At 44.2% G+C, this 25,471-nt stretch overlaps 1 protein-coding gene across 1 annotated transcript in view; it reads left to right on the forward strand.

Moving 5' to 3' along the window:
• RREB1 (ras responsive element binding protein 1) overlaps nt 1–25,471 on the forward strand; it is a 124,571-nt gene that overhangs the window by 68,174 nt on the left and 30,926 nt on the right. Inside the window, exons 6-7 of the mRNA XM_050890773.1 lie at nt 15,626–15,770; nt 16,952–17,091. Of these exons, the coding sequence (XP_050746730.1) occupies nt 15,626–15,770; nt 16,952–17,091 (285 nt within the window). The remainder of the gene's footprint in view (nt 1–15,625; nt 15,771–16,951; nt 17,092–25,471) is intronic.

The following is a 25,471-nucleotide window of genomic DNA, read 5'->3' on the forward strand; positions in this document are numbered from 1 at the left end:
TGTTGTTACACTCTCAAGTGCCCATCTTCTCCATAGAAAGTAATTTTTTTTCCCCCTTAGTTTATTAAGTGAAGGGAGGCAGATACCCTCCAGAGCTCTCATTTGCTGTTCTTTTGCATGTGGGCAAAACTTTTTTGGCATAGCCAGACTTTTTGTGGAGTGGGAACACTCTTTTCTGCCTGTCTCCTCTCCGGGTAAGTCTAGCTGTGTTGGGGTGTTGCAGTATACTCTTTACCTGTTAAATTGATGCTGCCCTTCCTGACTCCCACAATACATGCAACACTTCATTTGTAAATGAGTCATAGCCTCTCACATAAAGTCCAGTTTCTTTTTGTTGTGCTCCTTGGCTCCTTTTCAACAAGTCAAGTTGAATGGGCACAGCAGACATGGGTGGAGGGGGAAGGTTCTCCTGTGCAGCACCATTCAGAAAAAGAGGTTAAAACCTGCTTCCTTTTCTGACCAGGGTGACTCTTGGCCAGGATTTTCAACAGAGAACCATGAGCCCGGGGCATCTCAGAAAACTCTTAGAGCTGCCAGACTGCTCAGGAGTGGCCTGAGCCTCCTGTGGGGACAGTCTTTGGAGAGAGCAAAGGTCACTGGAGAGTGCTCAATGTCCATAACGAAAAGCTGATTTTCTCATTCTTCCTAAAGTGCCATCAAGCTCACTGCCTCTGTAACAATGCTGCTCCTACTGTTTGGGGAGGGTTGTTGCAATCTGGTACAATAACTGGGAGATCCATCAGTGACTGCTATCAGGAACAGGAATTGCTCTGGAAGAAGAGAGCTGGAGATGATGCTGAGTTTTTTAGAGAGATTTCTTTTTGACCAGTACTGGAAAGAGCAAGTTGTCTTGGAAACAGCAAACCTTCTAGCATCAGGGACTGATTTGGGGGTTTGGGAGGTTGTTTTCTTGGGGCTTTTTAGGAATTTGGAGGAAGGAGTTAGATCATAGTAATTTTGAGTTCAAAATTCCTGTAACTGGAATCACCCTGCAATTCCAGTACATAAGATCAGTACATAAAAAAATCTGCAATTTAGGATCTGCTAATCCTCAGACTTTTACACTAGAGACACAGACACTATGGCTTTCTCTTGGTCACAGTAAATTAAAGTTGAATATTCTCAGATCTCCAGCAGGAGCAGAAGCTATATGGAAGGAGAGTGTGTGTGTGTATAAAGAGTTTTCTGTAGCTCTGAAAGAGCTGGAGATTTCCAAAGTAGTGTCCCCAGTCAATAGATTGCAATTACTAAAGGCTTTCCAAAAGCTTTCCATCTGTACTGTCATGGTAGCTTCCTAGGGAGTTTATCTACAAATAGTGCCAACTCTGAGGAGCCCTTTTGGGTCTAGACTCTGCCACCAAATAGGAGGTTGCAAGCCTCTTACTCCATCTCCACCACTGCATCTCCCCAAAATGCAGACAGAGGAGTTAGGCAGCTGCTGTGGGTTTTAGTGGTGGTGGTGGTTTGTAAGCTTTAGCAAGGGACCTTCAGGTGGAGAAAGGACTTTGCTTGACTTACTGTGTTGCATTCCAGTAGAACATGCATCAGGCTTCACGGGCAAGGGCGATGCCTCCACTTGCTCCAAAAGGGTTTCCTTTGTGGGTAGGAGACTCTGCCAACAGCTCCTTTTCCATTTCTGTGACTGAGGATGGTCTGTGCCTGTCACTTTAAAATCACATTTTCCTCCCTGCCAAAGACATGCTCTCCATGCAACTTGAAAATGTTAGTAGGATATAAATGCCAGAAGGGAGGCGAGAAATGACCTTCCTGCCAGTTTCCAGTGGGTAGCTATTAAAGGCTCTGTGGCAAGTCTGAAAAGGCTAAAGGGATAACATATGTATTTCAGCCACAGCTTCCCCAGTTTGGTAAACGAAGCTGCAGTGTCCGTGGCTGATGTTCACCAGGCTGTCCATATTAGTGCAGTAATGCAAACTAACTGAAGTGTTTCATATGAAACCAAAATGTCACAGGTATCTACCTTCTTACTCTTCTTCTGCTCCTTACTCCATACCTAGCAAAATTCTTCATAATGGCTTTTTATTTACATCCTGCTTAGGTACCTGTAGGCTGTTTATGCACCATCTCAGGAACAGGTCTCAAAGTTTGGGGAATTTTTTTTTTTTTGGCACATGTGAAACACCACATGCAACAACCACATGCAGAAGTCTTTGAAACTCAAATTGGAAGATCTGGATCGCAGAAGCTATGCTTTGAAGCATGCTTACAAAGGGTCCTATCAAAGAAGGTATTTCTTCTTTTAATTAAGGCGGCACTTTCATTCTCGATCTTATTTTCGGTGCTAGATAATTTTCCCAAACTTCTCTTTTTAATGCCCTGTGGAGAGACAAACAGCTGTTTTTGTTATCAGGGTACGGTACTATTCTGATGTTCAAATTAAGTCTTTTTTAAACAACACTTTGTGTGTATATGTTGCTGAATGAGTTTTTTGAGAAAGATACAAAACGCATGTGCTAGGGGGTAACCTGTGAATTTTGATATTTTAGCCGGCCATCTTCACTGGCAAATGAAGAGCGTACGCTTGGTGTAGATTGTAACGTACTGGTAGGAAGATGAGTGTTTGATCCTCATAAAGGCACAGGGATTGAGATGCATATGCTTTAATGATTTCCCTGCTCTCTTTAACATGGATCTGTGTTTTTTGGGCAGGCATGTGTACAGGCTGCCTGTGACTTTGCAAATATCCAATAGGCAGAGTGTCCTCAAGATCTGGCTGAATCCATCCTCTCCCTGCATTCCACCTGTGAATTGCTCCTGTGTTATTTATGGCATTGGCCTGCTTCCAGTACGTTGTGTGTGCTTTGTAGGGTGCAGTGCAGTAACAATGCCCAGCCTCGAAGTACAAATAGGATCTCTGCAGCCTAGCACGTGTAGTCTGGCATTTGCTTAAGATGGGAGTTTTTGGATGCAGAGCATAGCCAAATGTGATGATGAGCCTTTTTTTCCAGAAGAGGAGAGGAACTGCCTTATTACAACATGGTTTGGTTTCTGGTGGTTTGCAAAGATGGCCAAGTGGAAATTTGGTGTTAAACGTTGGGTAGCTTTGAAAAACTGAACATACGCGATCTTGAAGCTAAAAACAAATAGCCAAGGAACTCGCCATGCTGAAAATGATTGACACTTCACGCGTGTGAAAAGGCCCTCTCTTATTGTCTTGCACAATAGAAATGTCTCTTTGGTCATCTCCTAAGGAGCTTTTATTTCAGTGTAGTAATTGGTAGGCAGTGCTCTTAAATACGAAGAAGCAGGCTGTATTACAGGCTTTCAGATCCATTCCTTATACGTGGGGGATGGTTTAACCACTGTCAGCATGCTAGTGAAAGATAAGCATAAGCAAATGCAAGTGCCCTAGTTCTTGAGCAGGGATAACGAACACAAAGGACTAATTTCTGCTTCTAGTAATTGATGACTGTAGTTGTAGGAGACAGGTGAGATGCGATAGCTGTTTTGGTTTTCTTTGCAATTAAAAGATGTTTCTTGCATTTTCACTAATACATTTTGTAAATAAGGATGGGGAAACAGGTGGAGGGAAGTTTTTTTGGTCTCTCTCCTGTCAGCAGATATATCCAGAGTAAATGTTTGGTATTCTGCTGGGATCCCCATGTTTTGAAGAAGATTAACAAAGAAAGAAAGAAACAAAAGGTCAGGCTTTTTCAATGACAGTATAGCAGTAAGAGTCTGTTTCTCTGTGTCTTTGATGAGAATTAGAAGACTACAGTATTTTTAATGGTCCCAGGCAGAAACTTTTGTCTGTCTCACTGTTGCTGAGTAGAGTGGTCATCTTTTGTAAAGACTTTATATAAACTTTTATTTAATTCACACGATGCATAAATAGGGTGCTCCAAAAAATCCCTCTGTAGATATCTTCAGCAGTAAGAGACTCTGAAGGAGCTGTTGTGCCACAGTACCTCTGTGGGCCGTCAGAGCCAAAAGGAGATGCCATGATTTCAGATGTGTTACATGCTGCTTGTAGCCTTGGACAGTATCCCCCTTCAGTTATCATTAAAGAACAGCAAAGGAAGTTAACACAAAAACACAAATGCTGCGTTCTGATTAGAATCAAGCGAAGCAAGGAAGTGCAGAGTTAAGATTTATACGCAGACCTTAATTAGCTCCATTGTTCTTGAGAACTGAAGTGTACACAATGAGGAACATTGTACTTGCATCTCCAGAGCTCTTCAGTACCTAAACATAAGAAAGACTTCAGTGTGCTTTTCAGTCCTAGATTTTGTGTGTGTTGCCTTTAAGTAATAGCTAAGTCTGATCTTGTGCATTGTAAGGTTGTGGATTTTTATGTTTTGTTTTTCTGCAGGCAGAAAAAGGGGACACGCTGCTCTCAATAAGTTCAGGTTTCTGGTGCGACTTGTGCCGAGGAGAAGGTGGTCTGACGTAGCAGAGTAATACCACCCTCCTCACAGGCAATAACATAAATCTCCGTATAACAGAGTGTGTTGAGCGTAGCTTAGTGCTGCTTTGTTACCCATGTCACAGTTCAAATGAGCACAAGCCACTTGACAGATTAGACTCTAGTCTCAGAGCACATGGCAGCGCGAGACCTTGATCTTTCCGCATAAGTACCCTTTCAGGAACATCACCTCCTCTGAAGGTCTAGTATTCTCAGGGGTGTTACCTCCCCTTCTCACCTTGAAGAGCTACAAAATAAATATAAGCCTTAACTTAGCAAGCACTAGAAAATCCAGGCGATCTTTGCGGGGAGTTGAGGTGCTTTTAGTCCTTTGCCGTAAGCCTGACATTAACACGATTCTTGCAGAGGTGTTAGCTCTCAAGGTTAACAAGTAACATGTTGTTTTGTTGGCATTTCGGTTGGTGGTTTGTCTTCCAGCTTGTACTTTGGTTGGGTGATTCTGTGTAGAAAATGCTGGTGGTGAGAAAGTTTGCTGGGAGAGTTTGTATGTTAAGGTAATCTTTGCTCAGCCTGTTGTGCATGCACGTCAGAAATACTTGCATCGCTTCTCTAATGAATGTGTATTCACTCTGTTCCTCCTGTTGTCAGAAAAGATTCCTGGGCCAAGCACCGATGAGAATGAGGAAAAAGTCCATCTCAAACTGCATTTGTGGTTGCTGTCGTTCCACCTTTAATGTATGTCTTCCAGCTTTACCTTTTCTTCCCCCAGTATCTAACCTGCTCAACCTGTTCTAGTTCAGCATGCTGGAACCAGCAAACTTCAGAACATACCCCCTCCCAGGGTCAGCAGGTTTTTTCCTCTTTCTTTTCTCCCCTCTTTTAAAAATAGGCTATTTGTTAGCAGTAGATTGTCAGCATTTGGGGACGCTTCTCTAGCTGTAAAGAAAAACAGTGAGGGGAATCGTGGCATTTGGGCTTAGCCAGGGCCTTTCACTCGGGTTTTTGAGCCATGATGCTCACCTGCATGATGCACGCAGCTTAGGCAAAGACACGGTCTATAAAGTATTAGTGCCATTATACAACTGGTAAATAGCACATAATATGCAAATACTGCTTTCTGTTTCTTGAGAAACATCTATAGATACGCTGAGTTCTTCAGGATGCTCTCTTAGCTGAAGTTTTCAAAACACTCTCAGCGATTTTTTGGTAAATCCTCAGAGTCAGCTCTCCAGTGCTTCATGTGGAAAGATGTCTTAAAACAGAGGAGGTGTACAACTTCTGTGTAGCTCATTTTTCACATCAAGCCACCTCAATGTGTCGTCTTTCTTGACAGTTTCAAACTGAAGGTAAAGAGAGTAAGGCAATCCATATTGCTTATGGACTGCATTGAAATTAATTTCACTTGAGGGTGAAAGTTCCCAAACTCTTGTGAAGTAGCACAAGTCATGCGGGGATTTCTGTTTCCAGCTACTACGCTTGACTAAACAGACATGTAACAAGACGTGAAACCTTTTCCTAGTGCTTCGCTGCTCGGCAGGGGAATGCTGTGAGATCACCGCTGGTGAGGAAGGAGGACCACATGTTCAGGAACAGGAGAGGAAATGGGCTGAGCACGTGAAACCTCTTTTGCTAGGATGCCGTCCCCAGTGCTGGGAAAAGTTTGCACAACTTGTGTGTTTGCAGTGATAACCTCTTACTTCCTTACCCCTCGAGTTACTTGGTGACTGCTGATATCGGGGTGATACGGAGACCCTGCTTTAACGAAGATGTGCTGCTCTTATCTAGTGCAGCTTCCTTGCTTGCATGCGTGCGTTTGTGTGTGTGCCGGGGGGAGGTATTCGGCTCCATCTGTGCAGCATCCCCAGCATTGCTGTGGCCGGCTATTTTTTCCTCCTTGAGCTGTGTGACGCAGCAAGTTGTTCTGTGCTGTGTGCCATCAGGATTGCTCAACAGTGGAGTGTGAGAGGGAAACAACTGCATGAGGGCTTTGCCTGGTTCTGGGAAGTAGCTGGGGCTTATGTTTGCTTGGTTGGTAAAGGGGTGCGGTTTTGGGGGGGAGGCAGGACGTACCTGGGACGGTACCTGGGTACCATGTTTGCTCTTAAGGATAAAACTTTTCCCCCTTTGACATCCTTTCTCTAATTTTCTCTCTCTCTCCTTTTTTTCCTGATGCTAAAATTTAAAACTGCTTTAATTGTCCTTACCATCTAATAACACTTGTTTTCTTAAAGCATGAAGTTTCCTGAAAAATCAGCAATGAAGTCAATGACTAAGGTTATATATCGTGATAACTAAAGGATGTGCCTGAAAAACCACAAATTTATAAAAAGATGAAAGAAAACAGCAGTTCAGAATGTTGCAGGCCAGGTTTTTGGTACACTTTTAAAAATCTTATTGCTGCTTAATTTTTTTGTTGTTAATAAACTTTTGTCTCCAAGCTTAAGGTAGTACAGGGGCCTCAGAAGGATCTTGTTTAATACTGTCCCTTATGAAAGAGTTTCGTATGGCTTGGAAGTCTCCTTGCTGTATTTGGCATTGTTAGTTTAGGTCTGCTCTGAATTTAATGCAGACTGCAGGCAGGCAGTTTGGTGAAGTGATACTGGGAAGCTCACACTGCATTTCCCTCGTCTTTTGCCCTCCCTTATTGCAAGGGTTGATGCGACTGCAAATGAATGCTTTCTTTTGCTGTCCTTTGGGAAGCTTTGCTTTGGAGGCATGGTTTGAATCACTTCCCTGTCACAGCATCATCAGGCAAATATTTGTCTCCCTTTTTTCCTTTGAGGTGTTCTGACAACGCTGCTGGTGGGGAACAGGAGTAACTTTGAGCCAAGCTGGGAATGCAGTTGTATCAATCTCAGCCTGTTTGAACTTGCTGATTCTGCGTAGCAAGGAGTTGCTTAAATGTGAATACAGCATAATTATTCAGAAATGGTACCCCCTCCTCCCTTTGGATTTGTAGATCCGTATCTTCCTCTCACTCATGCTTACAACTTGCCTTTATTCACAGGAAAGCAAAATATTACTCTAGGATAAAAATACAAAATGCTTTGTGGGCATGTGCGTGTATCGTATATCCTTAGGTATCATGTATTGGCAACTACATGGCACTGGTTAACTTTGCAGACTGTCCTGGTAGCACTGAAAAGGGATTTCTAATCTGTCATTTGAACGTAATCACAGGTGGCTTTTGCAGCCTTAGCGCAGCCAGCTAGTCTTGGTGAATCTAAATAATAATGCTCATGTCATCTTAATGATGCTGTCTGCCACACCGCTGTAAGGCTATTTTTGCTTTGCTGGGAGAACCTCATTGCACAGGGAGATAGACAGTGCGGCAGCGTGCACTGAACTTGGGGAGATGCTTACAGCACGTCTGTGCGGCATCTTGGGCTGCAGCAGTTCCCAGGGGGATGCTGAGGGGGCTGCTACACCCACATGCCGCCACATGCTGCTATGCGGGGAAGCTCACCAGGGCTGTCATAGTCCTGATAGACAGAGCTAATGAGCCGTGCCGCTGCGCCGGCAAGATTGCAGTGCCTGGGTGCAGTGGGGAGTGCTAGCTGGAGGATCTCCTGCTGTGCTTGGTTGCAGACATGCAGCTAAAATGAGTCAGTGCTTCCCAGTCTGATCCTTCCTGGGACCCATTCACCCAACCCTGCTCTTTCACTGCATGCATTGCAATGGCTTTCTTACTAGCACAGCCATGGAGATTTCTTGCTGTTCAGCTTCATTTTGTTTATCCCATGCTAGCGTTCAACACTGGTTACCAGTAGAATATTTGGTGGTACTTGAAATTTGTTTTGAGATTGCTCCGCAGTTGTAAGAGGGTGTTTCCCAAATGGTTGGGGTTTTGGTATTCTAATGTCTCTTGACTTGCTGTGAAGTGTGCATGCGTGTCTCAGGGCTTTTTGGGTCACTTTTGGGTTTTTTGGAGGATACAAATAGCAAACAAGCCAAGAAGAGAAGACAAACAGAAACTCGTCCAAGTGCAGATCGTGTCTGATTTGCAAAATTACCTGCATCTTTCTGGTTCCTGTGATTACAACTGGCAACGGCTGAGTGGATTGCTCTCTTAAGTGGGTGATGGTGGTAATTAGCACTGGAAATACATTGTCAATACAGATTCTCTACATGTTTTAACAAACAAAAAAACTGACTGAAGTCTTTAACCCAAGGGTATACTGTTATTGCACTTTCGACTTAAGTTCCAGTCACATTCACAAGACTCTTAAGGAGAGGGTTAGCAGCAGTATATTGATTGCTCCTAAAAATGCTGCTGCTTCACTTTCTGTTCATTTAGGACTTACTTCCCATGCATGTCAAATGGTAGAAGCTTTGAAGAGGAGTTCCCTGTGTTTTCGTACATTTCTAGACAATTTGGGCTGAAGTAACGTTTGTTAAGCAGAATGAAACAAAAACAGTGGCAAAGATGACGCGACCTAGAAATCTCTCAGAAGAGACATTATCAGTGTAATTTTGAAGGCTGTCTTCTCTTACTCTGTGGGCCATTCTTCATTCCGTGCGGCCTGAAGAACATCATGGTCCAAATTTCAACCTGTCTTGGATGCATGCTGCGCTCTTGTTGGTTCTGATACGGTGGCACGAAGTTGAAGTTTAGACAAAGCAGACTTTTTTTTTTTTTTTTTGTACAGAGATGTTTGGTCATGTTCTGTATGATAGACGTGCTTTTTCTTTACTGTAGATTATTGAAAACATGGTTTTTTGATTCTTTGGAGATTATTTACTGTTATTTGAAGGTAGCAGTGTCAGTGAAAGATCTCAGGAAAGAAAACAGTGGAAGAGGTAAAGCAATTGTATCAGCTAAATTGTACTTAGGGCATCTGACCAGCTCAGTGCTTCCCAGACTAGCTTGGTAAACTTGAGTAACTCTTTACATCGGAGAGAGAAAAAAAAAAAGGTATATTTTAAATAAGGTGAAGGATGGAAGGCACTGGTTTTTATTCTTAGTGTCTGAATGGTTGGACGTGTGGCTCCCTTGTCTTTAGATAAGCATCAGACGTATGAGAATCATCCCCTTGATTTGATATCAAACTGCTCAGAAATCACGAGGGAGATGAGGAACAGCCATGTGCAATACAGAAGAGTATAGGGTACATCTAGTGGTAAAGTAGAGAAACTTAGAATAATATGTGGGATATGAAGCCAGAACCTGAACTTGATACTGTCAGATGATCTGTCTGGACTGATAATGCCCGGATTCATTGGCCTCCCCACTGCGTTTCCACAGGCGTGGAGACGTGAGGGAGGAGGAGGGTGTTTATACATGCACTGGATCCTGTGCTCAAGAATTAATCTTGATTTAGGTGCTGGGACTTTCCCAACCAGGCCTCAGTGAAATTGCTTGCTGCTCCCCCTCTGGACATGCTGCTCCTTCTAATCAGACCTACCTGGCATAAACCTCTCTTGACTGAAAGCCAGCAGTGCTTGTGCTGCCATAGTTATAAGGGAGAGGCTTAACCCTGGACCCTGCTCAGAGGCTGCAGATACACCCTTTTGTTCCACACGTTCCTTTTGCCTGGGCCTCCGAGCCAGGCAGGCCCTTTCTCTTAGGGATGTGGAGCACATCAGCAGCTGTGGAAACCTGGGGTGCAGCTACAGTGTGGTTTTTCTCCCCAGAGTTAAGAGGTGAGGGATTCCCACGCATGCGGTGAGGGATGCTTCCTCTCCAAGAGCCAGAGTGGCGCTGATCAGGTTATCTGCATGCAAAGCAGGAGCTCCTGGTTTCGTTCATAATTCAGTGGCACCCGGAGCTGGGAGCAGCTGCATCTTGCAGTTGCCTCTTCCAGGATGCTTTGACTCCTCGTTCTAGCCTTGAGCCAGCCAGTCAAAACCTGCCCACGTTCTGGTTTTGGCATTGAAGCTGTAGGCTGCCCTGTTTCGGGACCTTCAGAAAGCTTATATGATCAACATGCAAATCCTCTCGGCATTAAGAAAATACAGCAGATCTTTTTGGAGATGCAGTAAAGACTGGGATGTGACCAGCAGGAGCTGCATGTCACTTCATTAGGACACATGCCCTTTTCTCGCCCCCCCCCCCCCCCATGAGTCACCTCCCTTAGGCACTGATCCAACACCATCAGTGGGGAGAAAAAGGAGTAAGGCACTTGAGTTCTGCATTTGTTTATTATTACAAAGGTCTCTTCATCAATGAAAAGTAGCAAAGTATTCACTTGCTACTGTTCTGGTGGAATAGTCACCCTTCTGAAATCACACTCTGCGTTACAGTGTGGGGCTGAAAACTTTTGCCCAGTTGTTTTAAAAAAGGAAAAAAAAAAGGAAAGGAGCTAGGGGAATTCTTGTGCAGTATCATCTTAGTCATCCTGTTCACGTGACTGTTAGAGGGAGAGGAAAGTTGTGGCAGAAGAGGGGAAGCGGAAGGTGATTCTCATGGGGAGGATGGAATGAAAGGCAGTCAAGCACTTGAAAAATGTGATTTTGTCGAGAGGGCTGACTGGCACAGAGTCATAGCACAGTTGGATCCTCTTGGCTCACCTGAGAAATTCCTTGTGCAAGGGGGAGGGAAGAGATTACGAGGAGAGCTTTTTCGAGTACAGCTGTGCTGTGAAAAGCATGGTGTGTAGCAAGTTATCTGCATTTTTTGCATAACAGTTCTTAAACGTTAAGAGTTTAGTTCAGAGGTGGATCAGACCCTGTTTGGAAAAGACTTAATTTCCTCTTTCCATTTCAGGATTATTCTTTGGAAATTCTTCTGGCTCTCTGTCTGGTCTCATTTTAAATACAGTTCCACTGCTTTCTCTGAGAGGTTCATCAAGGCTAGCTAGCACTTAGTGCAAGGGAGTCCTCCCTAGTATTAAGCTCAAATTTTTATCTCCTTCCTTTCATCCTGTGTGTCATGGCTACATTTTAGTGTTCCACCTTCAGTACTGTCCACGCATATGTGTATTTGTATGCGTGCTGTGGAGACTAATAACCACCATATGAAGTGCAGGTTTCAGGGCTCTGTACCTTCCCAAGCTTGTCTGCTGTTCTTGGGTTGCTCTGTAGGATGGCTCAGAGCCACAATTCATTGATTTAAATTAGAAAAAAAAGCCAAGTTTCATCTGCTGTGGCTCTGGCTCTCTTCTCAGCTGCAATAGTGGTCACTTCAGAGCTGCTGGCACATGTTGCTGTAACCTGCATCTGTGGCTGAATATGAGCGTTTCTGTGCATGTCCTTATTTTGCCCTTCTTTTTTTGTACTACATTCTCACTTAAAGTGTTGAGTGTTTATCTTTATTTTTTGGAACTGATGAATGCCGTATCATTTTCCTTTATCATTGTAAGACACTGAAAGCCAGGCTGACTTATGAGCCTGGCTTTCATATTCAAAGTATGCCAGTGTTGTCAGGCCAAAATATGTTGTTATAGTCACAATGGGAAAATAACTTCGAAGCACAGCTTTGTTCCTGTTCTCCTTGTGTCTTGGCAGGCTGAATAGTGAGGTCGAGCATTTTCAGCGTCACATGTAAGATCTAATCAAGGCAAACTCTTCTAAAGGAGGATAAGGCAACACAAATACTTCCCCCCCCCCCCCCCCCCCCCCGCCTTAATTATAGTTAGGAAACTTTTTAAGTAAAAGAAGCCTTGGTGAAGGGAATTTTTAACTTTAAAAGAAAGGTTGTGGATGTGGATGTGGATGTGGATGTGACTTGGCATCTGCTGCAGTTCAACCCAAGTTGGGTGATAAATGTTTTCTCGAGGCAGAATGACATCCATGTTGCAAAGTAAAAGAGAGAGATGAAGATTGTGTCTGTCCTTTGTACTGCTCAGCTTTATCTTCCCGCTTATCTTGGGCTGTAGCTCTAGTAATCTTTTTCCTCTCCACCCTTGTCTTGATGTAGTGAAACTTGCTTAACCTGCCAAAGGAACAAACCTGCTGGCTGTAATGTGGACAGGTTGCGACTCTCCTTGAGAACTCTGGAACCTGCTGCTTTGGTTTCAGATTTTTCTTTTTTCCTTAATGATCGCACGCAGAGAGCTATCATAGCAACTGTGATATTTGACCTACACAGTAAAAGTCAAAGGTGCAGTCAGGGTGTCTTCCTGTTTATAGCTCAATAGCTCAGGCTGCTTCCTTTCAAATATGCAAAACTAAAACATGAAGGGATTACCACATTCCTTGCTGTGGGTACGGATTCTGCTCTCACTTTTAGGGCATGGCAAAAGTATGCACGTTGCAGGAAGGAGAACTGCAAGCTGGGGGCAGCCAACGACTTTGACACCAGATGTAGCAAAGCCCCGTCACTGTGGTGCTGTACCCACGTTAGCAAGCCCTGCCTTATTAGCATACGTTATATTGCAGATGCAGCTGGACTGCTTTTGGGACTTGCAGGAGCCAATATGTTTGCATGCATTAGGTCATGCCAGGCAGAGGTGCCAGGTTGGACTGGTACTAACCTGGATGTCTCAACAGTTTCTCCTGTTGGTACGCTGTGGACGTGCCATCGCACCCCTCTCAAGTAGGAGCAGCTATATCGAAACAGGCAGAGTTCAACAGGTGGACAAACAGCAGGAGGAAAGAACTTAGCCCTAAGGAAGGTGTTTTGCATAGGTAGATACTAAGCAGAAGTTCTGCATACTTGTTACTGGCAGAAAAGAGACTTTAAAAGAAAATAGGAACAAAAAGTCCCACGCTTAATGCATAGCAGGTTTGTTTATTTGTTTGTTTGTTTTCTGGGTGAATGTGATTTAGCTTGACTGCTTTTGCTCTCTAGCTATCTGAAAAGTAACTGGCCAAGTAATATTAGCTATGCATCAGCCAAGCTGCCAGAAGGTTAAGCATGCAGGCCATGTGTGTGTATCTGGGGTGGGGGGACAGACAGGCACACGCAAAAGCCTCTGTCTCACTTTCAAGAACTTATTGAAACTGGAAAGCAGTCTTTACCAAAAAGAAAAAAAAGAAAAAAAAAAAAAGACCAACAAACCACCTTCCAGATTTTGCTTTGCCTGTGCAATTGAATACTGCACTTTGTTGTTCCCAGATGCTTTTTGAGCTTTATCTTCAACCATTGTGGACAGAAACCCTTTGAACAAATAACTGGTTTCTTCTCCCTTATTCTTGCGTGAATACAGACGACTGCTCCTCATGCTGTTGATTTATCACCCATAGGAAGCCCTAGCTAGCACAAGAAGTTAGACCAGTGCCATAGGGGAAAAAAAAAAAAAAAGACTGAAGAAAATGAGGCAGTATAGTACCTGTAGGTGCCTTCCCTGCAGATTTTGTGAGACCAGGTAGCACTGGATTCATGCAGATAAATCAGTTAGCTTTGGTGCCTATGCTGGCAGGGCTACCGGAGGGCTGAGGCAGGGGAGTATACTGCACTCCGAAGGCTGTGTCAGCGCTCCGACTTCTCCCTGGGTCCTGTCGAACCTGGAGAGAGCCAAACCCTCAAAGCTTCAACCTTTCTTCTGCTCCCAGTCGGGCAATCAGCAGGGAAAGAGGCCAGACAAATTCAGCAATGTTTCTGTGATGCTGTGCCCAACCTGCTGGGCACATCTGCACACAGATGCGTGCTCCTCCTTGAACCTCCTACAGTGTAACTGATGGATGTCACCAATGTCTGTCGACCAACCATTTGTGTGACCAGTGAGGGTTACTGGGGGGCTGGGGAAGCCACGTTTTTCCTCATGTGGCCCTGGTCCTCCAAGCAGCCCCAGCCTTGCTGGTGTTGAAAGAAGGCAGTAGCTGAACAGCCATTTTAATCTTGCATCGGTTCTGGTACGTGTGGTGCTTTTGGCTTAAGGCTGTTCCCGCATAACACCCTCAGAAGCCTGGCTGTAGTTTGAGATGGTAATTTAGATGCATTTTTTTTTTTTTAAAAGGTTCAGAGATTGTGAAAGGAAAGGTTAAAAAAAGCGTTGTGTGAGGAGACAGTCCTCCCAGCAGCTCCAGTGGAGTCTGCCTGTGGGTCAGTTTGGTCCAGTTTGTTATCTTGAAGCATTATGCCCTTGGCATCCAAAACTAAAATGGATTTTATGTCATAACACCCAAGCAGTTATGAGGACATACAAGACTCGTCTAGGTTACAACATTCTCTCATGTTTGAACATGATAGCGTGCAGTCAGGCTAAATGGCACGGTCCTGAGCTGAGTTGTGGGTGTGAATTCTGAAGGATGTGCCCAAATGCCATTAACATTGTCTCCCTCATGCTGCTTTGAAGTCAGTCGTATGGACAAAGGGCAACTCTGTCCTGCACTCCCATTTCTAGCTATTAGAAGCAAAAATTGCCATTGCATGTAGGAGCATAAGTTTGTTTTTTTCCAAAAGCACTATAAATTTGAAGTGAGGCGAAAGGCCCTACATTTTTTTAAAAAAAAGAAAATTTACAATTTGAGCTTTGAGTACTCAGAAAAAGAAGCACGCGAGCAATACCTTTTATCTAACTGAAGGGAACTAGACGACAGTGTCTTCCTCAGGTTGCAAATACAGAAAACCAAAAGGCAAAGCAGGTCAGGTATACAGATATTCATGAGATTGCTTCCTGAGCCATTTTGTCCCTCTCCCCTTTCCACTGTCTTTGCGACAAGAAATAGTTGTTTTCCTGGGGAAGCGGGTTTGTGAACATGCTTTGGCAATACGGAGTTTTGCAAGCCATACCTGCTGCAGCTTAACAGTGTGACCAGATATATCTTGACTTCAAAGTTGCAGCTGAAATCCGATATTGGGGTGCAGCAGTGTATTAAGGATGAGAAGGAAACAAATGTATTTAAGAAGTGTTGCTCTGACATTGGCATATACAGATCCACTTGGGGTACTGCCTGAAACTACAAAAGAAGAGCCAGCTGAAGATGGGGCACTTTTTTTGCACTGAGAGAAGTGGATGCTAAGCTGCAGGCTTTTACTTACTAGACCGCCCCAAGACTGGGAGGCCAGGCGCGTAGATTACTGTGCAGTATTAAGGCAGAAGCAGGGCCTCTTGGATGATGGGGGACGGGCACAGTGCTCATGGGGCTAGATGGTAGCAGGGCAAGTGCCGTGCTGTGGGTCGGGGCATGGGGGAGAGCTGCCGGGCTCCCTGCCGTGGCCCCGCATGGTCCCAGGTGCTGCAAAGGGCCCATGCTGGATCGTGCCCCAGCTGTTTTTCAGAAGTTCAGTCTGGTTTATGGGATCTCTGCTGGTATCCTTTAAAGGCAAACCTTAGAAGTGGTGCTGGCCTTAAAATTTACGCGGACTTTCCGCCCCAGTTTGCCTGCTGACAGTGTCTTCTTCGCCCTTCTGCTCAGGCACATGAAGATTCATGAGAAGGATCCGAACAGCACAGCGAGCACAACTCCCCCGTCGCCACTGAAGCGCAGGCGATTATCTTCAAAACGGAAGTTTAGTCACGATGCTGAGATGGACAGAGAGGAGAGGACACCCGCAAAAAAGGTTCTTTATCGGGCATGAAGCAAAAGACGTTCCTGGCTACCTCCTAAACTGTCAGCTGTTGAGTTCATGTAGTCAACATAGAAATACTAAAATGTGGTCTTGTTACAGCCCTGTATATCTTTTAAGATGCCATGCTTTTCCTGTGTAGCCAACACTGTTGTCTGAGATTGAAAATGAATGTCTAATTTCAGAGATTGAAAGAATTCAATTTTTTTAATTCTTTATTGTTTAAATTTTTGGGTTTGCTTATGATTTATATTAGATAATTAATGTTGGATGACAAGAGGATGAACTATTCTTTTGCTACTGCAACTTTTCCCCTAGTTTTTTTCCTCTCATTTAATTCATAGTAGTCTTGCAGGATAGTGATTTGAACTTTTAAAAAGACAGTGTTTACTTCAAAAGCAGCAACAGCTTAAGTCTGTTTTTGTCTTGATCTGGAGAAAACAAAAAAATCTGTAGTACATTTCCCTTTCACAGTAGCATAATCCTGCATTATTGGAGTTGCAAGAGCAACCAGAAAATATTTATTTGAAGGCTAGACATTTCCATTAGGGTTTTGTTTATGAAATATTTTAGTGCATTTCAGTCATTTGTACAAAATGCATGGTGGCTGCCAAACTTAACTCGACCCTTTCCACTTTACTATCTCTAAATGGCAAGCTAGTAGCAGTTCCATTTAGCTCAGTATCCCTTGTTCTGTGCATGCTTTTCTCCCTGTAATCAGAAGAGGGCTATAGAAAACATGCAGAAGTTCATTGCTTTTCCCTGGACCACTTGAGTTAGCAGTTGGCAGTATCTCAGTGGCATAAATAATTTAGGCTGACAGCTCGCTTGGCTTTCTGAAGGGGGAGGAATGCTAGTTCAGTGGTATATAAACATACGGGTTTATAAGTTGTTCCAATCGCAGTTTCTCATTAGAACTGATGTATCCGTGACTTAGCTGCACACTTTATCTCCTACTGAGCCGCCGTTTCTGTTGTGCACGTTCTCACACACGCGCAGAGGCTCTGTCGCTTACCCTCTCTCGGTTGCCGAAATGAGTCATTTCTGGTCACCTGCAGCAAAGTTATGGATGAAGCCTGCTACTTCGTTTTTAAGAGAAGGACTTCGAATGGATTGCGTGTTTGGTTTGTTGCTTAAAATTTGGTCTAGTGAGTTTTTTTCCCCTCTCTCTGAAGGTTGTCGAGGATGGTCACTCCAGTGAAGGGGATAAGAAGGCTGAGGAGGAAGTTTATCATTGTCCAGTGTGTTTCAAAGATTTTTTTTGCAAGTATGGGCTGGAGTCCCACATGGAGACACATCCAGATAATTCGCTGAGGTAAGAAATAGTCCCAAGAGTGCTTCTGGTCACCAGATGGCCTGAGGGAGCCTGCTGGGGAGGGGCAGGAGCCATTCAGCCCCCTGCACTGTTAACTGCCCCGCTTTGTGATTTTGAACAGGTTTTTAAATGTTTCTGCCTCATCTTGTGTCACCAGGGTGCTGTAGGGCTTAATTTTATTATTTTTTGCAGATACAGGAAATCTTGCCAGTTAATAGCTGGGAATGTTTTTAGAAGAAATTAAAGCACCCCTTCCTCCCCTCCAAACCCATCACTGTTGTTACATAACACTGTAAAATGCCAACACTGCAAAATTTCAACAAGTTAAACTAAAGATGCTTAAAACATGAAGCAAAACTTGATAAAAGTATTCAGGTACCAACCTATGAGATTATTCTGCTTGGGGAGAAGGTGGCAGCTGGATATAAAGGTTTTGTTGTCTGTCATGGGAATGAGTGAAGATAAATGAGTTTCTGGTCCCAGACTTTCAATAAAGTGTGTTATGCTTTTCTGCCTGTTGAGGTTAGGGAATGATTTGGATTTTGGCTTAAATCAGCTTCTCTTAACAAGGAAAAATTAGTTATTAATTGTTTGGGAAGGTGCTTGGGTGTTGTATTTTGGTTCAAGTAATTGCCCCTGGGACTCTTGATACTTCTTTATTTCCTGTTTTTTACCGTAGAAAAATGTAGAGCCAGATACATGAGGATATAAAAGAGATATTCCAAGTCTAGTTTAAACATGTAGAAAAGCTGCTATTTTAGAAAAGGAGATTGTCCATTTGCAGAAGCTTGTCAGTGTTTTAAGCTTATTTTGGGACATTGGATTCTAATGATCTTTTTGGAAGGGTGCAGAATTCAGCATCTTGAAGTGTCAACACTCTCTCCTGAATACAGTTTCTTAATAGAATGGCACAGAGCAGAGCCATCCCATTCTATTAAAATGGATTAATTATATTAATTTTTCCAACTTTTTAAATTAGAAAACCTTGATAAACACATGTAAAACCATTTTTAAAGGCATTGTAAGTGCTGTAATTATTGGGGAAAGGAGCTGAAAAGCTCTTTCTTAAACTTGGTCCAGCAAATAGTAGTTAATTAAATGGAGTTTGCTGTTTCTGAAGTAAATGAAGTAAATCTTCATTATAGAGCAAAACTGAAACAGTTGTTCTTTGGCAAGAGCTCTACAACCCCCACAAAGGGGAGTCTGAGATGATTTTGCCATACACTTTATGCTTTAGAGAAAGCGGCTGTCCTATTAGGCTTATCCTGGCATTAGCCTCATTTTGAAGGTTCTGTGAAGATATGACCTCTTTGCAAAGGTATATGCCATGGACCTGAGTGGAGAGGTGGATTCTCTTGCTTTGAGTGATGGGTAAAAGATAACAGAATAGATACCCTTCGAGCTTGGCAGCTTTGCAGTCTGCTGCGGCAAGGCAGAAAGACACACTGGCTGTGCAAACATGCTGTTCCTCTTCATGCAACTCTTTCTCTAGGATTAGGAGACTTGCTTTTCGATAATATTCTCCTGAAATGGATTTTGCCACCCTTGATTGTGTTGAGCAACAAAGACTAAAATGTGTCCCTAAATCAAAGCCGTGATTGTTAGGCTCTGTGGGCATGAGTTAAGGGGTGGTGCTGGGATGCTGGTCTTTATGGAGTTGTCTAGACGATGGTAAGGGGGTTTTTGTCAAATATTTGCTTTAGCAATTTAAGACATGTCAGTGGAGATAGGACAGGACAAGGAAGCTGTGGTTCTCCCTGGTCAGCTAACATATTCAAATGCAACTTGCCCTCCCTATCTGGTTTAAAACACACCTTTTGTTCTACTCTAGGCAAGTCAAATGACAGTGTCTGCTTGGCCCAACCTAACTGAAAATCCTCTGGTAAGCAGAGCAGTCTGGGCTGCTGTTAAGGTGACACTTTCATCCCAAAGGAAATGGGTTAAAATCCTTGGCAGGCAGGGGCTGTGTTCCCCTGGTTCCCAGGGTTCTGCAAGACTGTAGGATTCAACAAGATATGCTGAATGTGGCACGCCATTCTGTCCTGAGTTCATGTGACTGAAATGATTCCTCTTGGTGAGGCTTAGGGGTGTTTTTTTGAGTGAAAGAGATGAAGAAAAGAGAATATTTTGCTAGAGTATCAGAGCAGGAGGCATATGTGTATGGGTGTGCTTGTGGCGGGGGAGCAAACTGCAAAATGTTAGAAGGCATTCATCAAATCCTGTTTTCTTATTGTAGAAGACAAGGAGGAAGAACTCTCCTTAAAGTTCAAACCAACAAAAAAGCATAGCAGCTGCGTTATGAGCAAAGGGCAGGGAGCAGAACACCCTCAGTCTCTTTTTATTGCCAATATTGTAAAAGTAGAAGTCCTTGATCAGGACTTCTGTGAGGCAGGTATCAGATGTTGGGCATCCCAGAGCCAGATGCTCTGGGTCTGGCAGTCGGTTTGGAGCTACCGCTTTAGGTAGCCCAGTACAGACTGTTTTGTCATGACCAAAAATAAGTGATGCTCAATCTGCCTAGCTGTGCCTTTCTTTGTAAACCACAGGGCAAACATCCGACTCCTTTTTGCTCCCCCAGTAGTTAGTATAAAAACGATTGTGGACATCGGCTTTGGAGCGGTGCACCAGCGTGCAGTGCCTTGACGGTGGTACCATCCTCCCTTCAGGGATGCATCCCCAGCAGCAGCGAAGTGCCGGGGTGGGCAGGAGCTTCTGCCTGGCTTCCTTGTCGTCCTTTAATCCTGCCATTGTAGTGCTTTTGTGTAAATACAGCCTTTTGCCCCCAGAGCTGTCTGAGTCTGTTTGTCCCGGCCCCCCTCTGCTAAGTAGCAGAAAAGGTAAGGCTGTCTGGCAACCCCCGGATCAGTATGTGAGCAGCTAATTTACAGGGTGGGCCATTACCCTTCCAGATACTGTCAAATGAACAACGTTAAATCACAGGGTTAGCTGTTCAAAGTCAGATGAAAAGACACCCTGCATTGTCTTCCCCAGTACTGCTTTTTCATGTAAAGCCCTGAGCAGGGAGCACCTCATTGTTTACTTGAAGCGGAATAAACAATACTTAATCCACTGATTGTGTGAGAGGGGCTCCCACTTGGGAGAGTATCTCTTGATTATGTAAAATCCTAAATCGTGCATCTTTGTCTCCTAATTACGGTAAGAACTGCCCTGCTCTTGGGAGCCATAATAGGGCCCTTTGTTCCGCTGACAATGGGCTGTGGCACTGCATCTCCTTCATGGCATTACCCTCCCTGGTCAGTCTCCGTCCCTTTGAAGCCCTGGGACCTGCACCCTAATTAGTGACATGAGCTGGTCCCAGCAAGGTTGTTTGCAGTCACATTAGCAATGGGAGGTGGCCCAGGGGTGCTTTCTGACCCCCTTCGCCTCTCTACCTGGATTATTTAAAGACAACGTCTGTTTCCCTGCAGCTGGGGCCTCAGGACACCGTCTATTTTGGTGAGTTTGTATCTGAGTGTTCATATCATTAGCAGAACGCTGAAATGCTGCGCAGCCAATAGGGAAAATGAGAAACCTCGCGGAGCGGGGTAATGTCTCTGGAAACTTTTGTGGCAGAGGGTTGCTGTCAGACATGGTAATGTGCTTGTAAAGGTCGCCTGACAGACAGCTCTGAGCAACATCGACAGTGCAAGCAAAGGAGACATGAGGATTTCCTGGGGAGAAACCTCTCGAGGCGCTATGTGAGGTTTCTCCTCTTTCCTTTGGCAAGTACGATGGAACAGGCTTAAAGTAAAATGTGTGGCTTTTAAAAAAGTACATGCACTATAAAATTCCTCTGTTGGGTTTCACTGTAACCAGAACATACCCTTTATATTTCCTCTCCTTCTCCTCCAGGAGGCTTCTTACAGTACTCTGTACCAACAGCTAAAGGTTTTTTAATTTTTCCTTCCTCACAGCAGCAAGGAGATATTTATGCTGCCTCTCATGCCTGTATGTGTTCCTGAGGAGAGGAGGAGGGAGGTGGTGATAGCGTTGCAGTTACCTCCTTTCTTAGAGACAGGTTTCAACATCAGTTCTCAGCAAGGATAGTTGTGCAGTTTGAACATGGTAAAAGCCTGGATCTTAATGAGTGTTATGGGGACTTTCTCATCACATTTGGTTCAGTGTGGCATTGCCTCCGGTTATGGGATTTGTTGTTGCTAAAATTTAATAGGAGACAAGAAATAAATAGACATGGCAGAGCGTGAAACACACTGTCTGCCTCAGTCACTGAGCTGACCTAGTGACCAGAACCAGTAGATGCCTGTTGCCATGAATGGATTCAGGGTAGATTAAGTTTTTTGACCTTTTACAGAGCATGTCCAAACAGTGATATAATATATTAAGCTTTGTAACTTGCCAAATCCCAGGCATATTTTCACAAGGACAGCAAAAGCAGTTCTCTCACCCTAGGGTAACGTGCTTCTGTAGAACTTCCAAACACAGAAAACCAAAAGCCATTTACAGTCTACCTTGTTCTTCAAAACAGCCTACCCAAGTTTTGCCGAAACTTGTAAAGTCAAGTTGGCTAGAGGCTGAACGCCACCATGGAAAGCTGTTGTTTGAACAGTTAGATCGGTAACAGGCATAGCAACAGAAGAGCTCAGGTCCTGGAATGGAAAGTGTCAGGACACCCCGACCATTGGTGTCTGTTGTCATCTGCCTCCAGTTTTGCTAGGGTAACCACTGTGAGCTCTTGTTTCTGAAATCACTCCCAGGTGGAAAATGCTATCGTTATGTCTTGGTGTTACCTGGCTTTACTCAGACGGAGTGGACAACTTAAATTCCCTAGGAATGAGGGTAAATTGTTTCACAAGATGTCATGTGAAGCTTGCGATTCAGTCGGGCTGGTCACCAGGTTTCCCCCTTTGCCAGCACATTCCCATTCTTCAGTGTATGGTGTCAGGTGGTGGGATGCAGCAAGGCACCTGGACCTGCATCTCAATCTTAAATCATTTTAGCCAATGCACATGAGCAGCCCCATTTAAGTCAAGACAAAAGGAAGTGGGTTTTGAGTGAAAATGATTCCAGCTACTTAGAATATTACATGTTTATTGCCCAGTTGCTGTTCTTCAGGGCAGTTCTGTACATCAGCTTTGGGGAGATAAAATAGCCAAGAAGATAAATTAATGTAAATTTAGAGTGTACGAAGATGATTTCAGTTATTAGCACCAGTAGAAAAGACTAGTACAAGGCTACGTTGTTTACAGAGCAGCAATGTGACTGAGTAAAAGCACATTGTACAGGATGTAAAATTAAAAAAAAAAAACAGAAAAAGCCCCTTAAGTTTCATTCCTGTTTTTGCCTGTGCCTACTTAAGCAACTTTAGGAATTCACTTTCTATTTTTTCTCTCCTTATATAGTAGGGAATAATCATGCTGCCTTCATTTTTGTGAAGCACGTTGCTTTCTACACGTGGTCAGCCTTTTGCGGGAAGAGGGTGTTAGTGACATTGCAAACTTACAAGAGTGAATGTGTTTGAAAACTAAATGTTGTTTGCAATTTATGTTACTTGCGAGACAAAACTACGGGTTCATGGTGGGGAGAGGAATTTTTTTCCTAGTAGTTGACGGTACTGTTACTGAAAACAGCTTGAAGCATGAATGACAAGTAGTCTTCATGCAGCATTGTGAAATTTCATACTACTTTTCCATCTCTGTCACAACTGTTGGTGTGCACATAGATAAGCCTCATTCCTTTTTAGCACTTCAAAATATGAAATATTGTGCTCTTTTAATGCAGCTGGATAATTCTGAGGTTGTTGTATCCTACACTATTGTTGAGTACCGAGAGAGAAGTGGAGGGTGCTCCAGGACAGATATGTTCATGGACCTCCTTGACCTTTGGTTTTGGCACACTATACATTGGCCCCGATACTTCCCTACTTAGTCATTGTTTGAGATTGTGCCAGCAAGGATAGTTTAGGTAGGAACTGCTGCTAGAGTTACCGAGTACTAACAGAGTCAATGCTACAAGACTTGCTCTACCCAAGGATGGAGGCACACAAGGGTTAGTTATGTGGCATTGCCGACGCGGCTGACTCTCCTGCTCTGGTCTGCTCTGGTCTGCTCTACTCTGCAAGCTGCTTGCTTGGTGGCTTGCTGATAGGAACTAGGAACCGAACCCTGATCTCTGTTGGCAGCATTTTCAGTGCAGGAGTAATTCTGTAAGCCAGCTGGTGATGATGAAATCCAGCTCTGGTAAATGCTAGGACCAAAAATATGCTGTGGTACAATGCAACTCTTAATGTTGATAAGGCAGAGGAGAGGGTATGCAAGCAAGCTGGTGAATGCATCCTTTTACTGAGCAAATGGAGAAGTAAAATCAGTGGGTTGAGCATCTGTCTGTATGCTGGCTTGCAAAAGCAGACCAGAACTGCATTTTAAGTGCTTTCTGAAGTTTCTGTTAAGAAAAGAGAAATGGGAAACATCTGAAGAGCAGCGCGAGTCCAATGCTGGCCTAGAAGTGGTCACCTCACATCAGGGAGCTCATTGTGCGAGGAGACTGGGAATCCAGAGCAGCTGGGTAAAAATATCAGATAGTGAATGGACACAGGGAGTGACGCTCTCATGTGAAACTGTGTAGTGTGTCACATGGTGTTGAATATCTTAGCTCGGTTGCAAGAATAGAAAGTGGGTAAAATGCAAAGCTGGCTGTAGAGGAAAGCTTCTCGTAAAAGGGAATACAGGAGGGAAAGAGGGCTGAGCCAAAATAGGTTATTAGCATGCCTGCCTGATCCTGATGACCAGGGTTTGTTTATATGCAGGCTCTCGAAGTGCTGGCTGGTGCTTATGGTGTCAGCAGTCACGTCTGCATGCTGAGCATAGCTTACCTGCGAATGTAGATAAGGGCAAGGGTGTTCAGTCCAGATTCGGCTGCACCTATTTGTGAGCCCTGTTGTCATCAGTGGATGGTTATAGGATAGACAAGCGCCTGTGGATGTGTTTCTTCTTATGTTACTTGTGAAAAGTGGTGTTGCTTTTTTAACATGGTAGACACATAGGTTTTGGGTTTTTTTTAACTCTTGCCATTAATTTTAAAACTACACTAGTACTTGGCTTCCATATTTGAAAAATGTGTTAGAAGGCAGGAAGAGCTTTCCTTTTCTTACCCCGAAAGAATACCAGAAGGTCCACTTGAGTTTGTGTGCACAAATAATGACTTTTATTCTGGATGCTGTGCAGCTTCCAATTTTGGCAGCTGCAGAGGACTGTACTGGTGATGCTTTTTTTTTTTTTCCCCGGCTATGCTTGCCCTAATTATTAAACCTTTCATTGTTACTTATGTTGATCTTCGGCTCTTGCTCTGTGATTCTGTCCAGCCAATTTCTTGACACTTCTGGTTTTTAAAAGTTTGACCTTTATTAAGTAAAAAGGTCATTATGAGAAAATGAAGTACTTTGTTTGTGCAAGTGTCTGCAGGCAGTCTCCCATTTTCCCTTTATTTGTTCTTAGTTGCATGTTAATTCTGTTGAAGTAAATGGTAGAGTAAGCTACTGTTCCACTGGGGCAGAGGTATTTAAATCTGGCACTGTTGAAGTGTTGCTGGTACATGCAATTCATTACAGTGTTGGGAAGAAGTGAAATCTTTTTTCCTGATTTTTCTTTGCTCACATACAAAGAAAGTTAAAAGGTGGCACAGGATGGCTCGTGCCTTTTTATTAAACGTTACAGCAGTTAACTTCACTTGAGTTACACTGACTGTGGGAGTCACGATACACCGGTACAGGCACTGGCTCCACAGCATGCCGACAAGTTTCTGAAGCACGACATCACCCTGGTTTATATCGGGTCTGCCCTGGCTCCTACATGATACTTTTCTCGCCTGGACCACAGCGCGGCTGTAGGAATGCACATAGCATTGTGCCTTCCTCTATTAATAGAAGGGCTGGCGCAGGGGTTTCAGCCTTCACTGCACCCAAGGGTGGCTTCTTTGAGGGACAGGATTAAAGGGAGCGACGGGACACATTGGTAACAAAGTCGGACAGCCCGTGGGGAGGTGGGAGGGAGGAAAAGTTAAAAGAAAAGTCCCGCCTTTGCTGAGGAGGTGAGGCAGAGTGCACTGAACTTCTGGTGAGCTGTGTCCGTCCCCCTGTGCACTGGGAAAGGGGAGGGGAGCCTCTCCAGCCTGTCGTGCCTGGCAGGGAGTTGGCTCCCGGTGCTACTGTGCTGCTTGCGGTTTCGGCACTGACCCATAGCATTGGGCAAGGTGGAGGTGGGAGAGCAGCGGGTCCTTCGGGGTCAGACGCGCTGTGGTGCTGTGGGGGAAGGAGGCAGGAACGGTCATCGCAGGACAGTGGGAGGACCCACAGGGATCCCAGGGAGGGAGGCAGGAGCAGCGTTCGCAGCATTGCTGCTTTTCCACCACTCATTTGCAGCAAGTG

Source organism: Gymnogyps californianus, chromosome 2 (genome assembly GCF_018139145.2).
Source record: "Gymnogyps californianus isolate 813 chromosome 2, ASM1813914v2, whole genome shotgun sequence".
NCBI classification, from domain to species: Eukaryota; Metazoa; Chordata; class Aves; order Accipitriformes; family Cathartidae; genus Gymnogyps; species Gymnogyps californianus.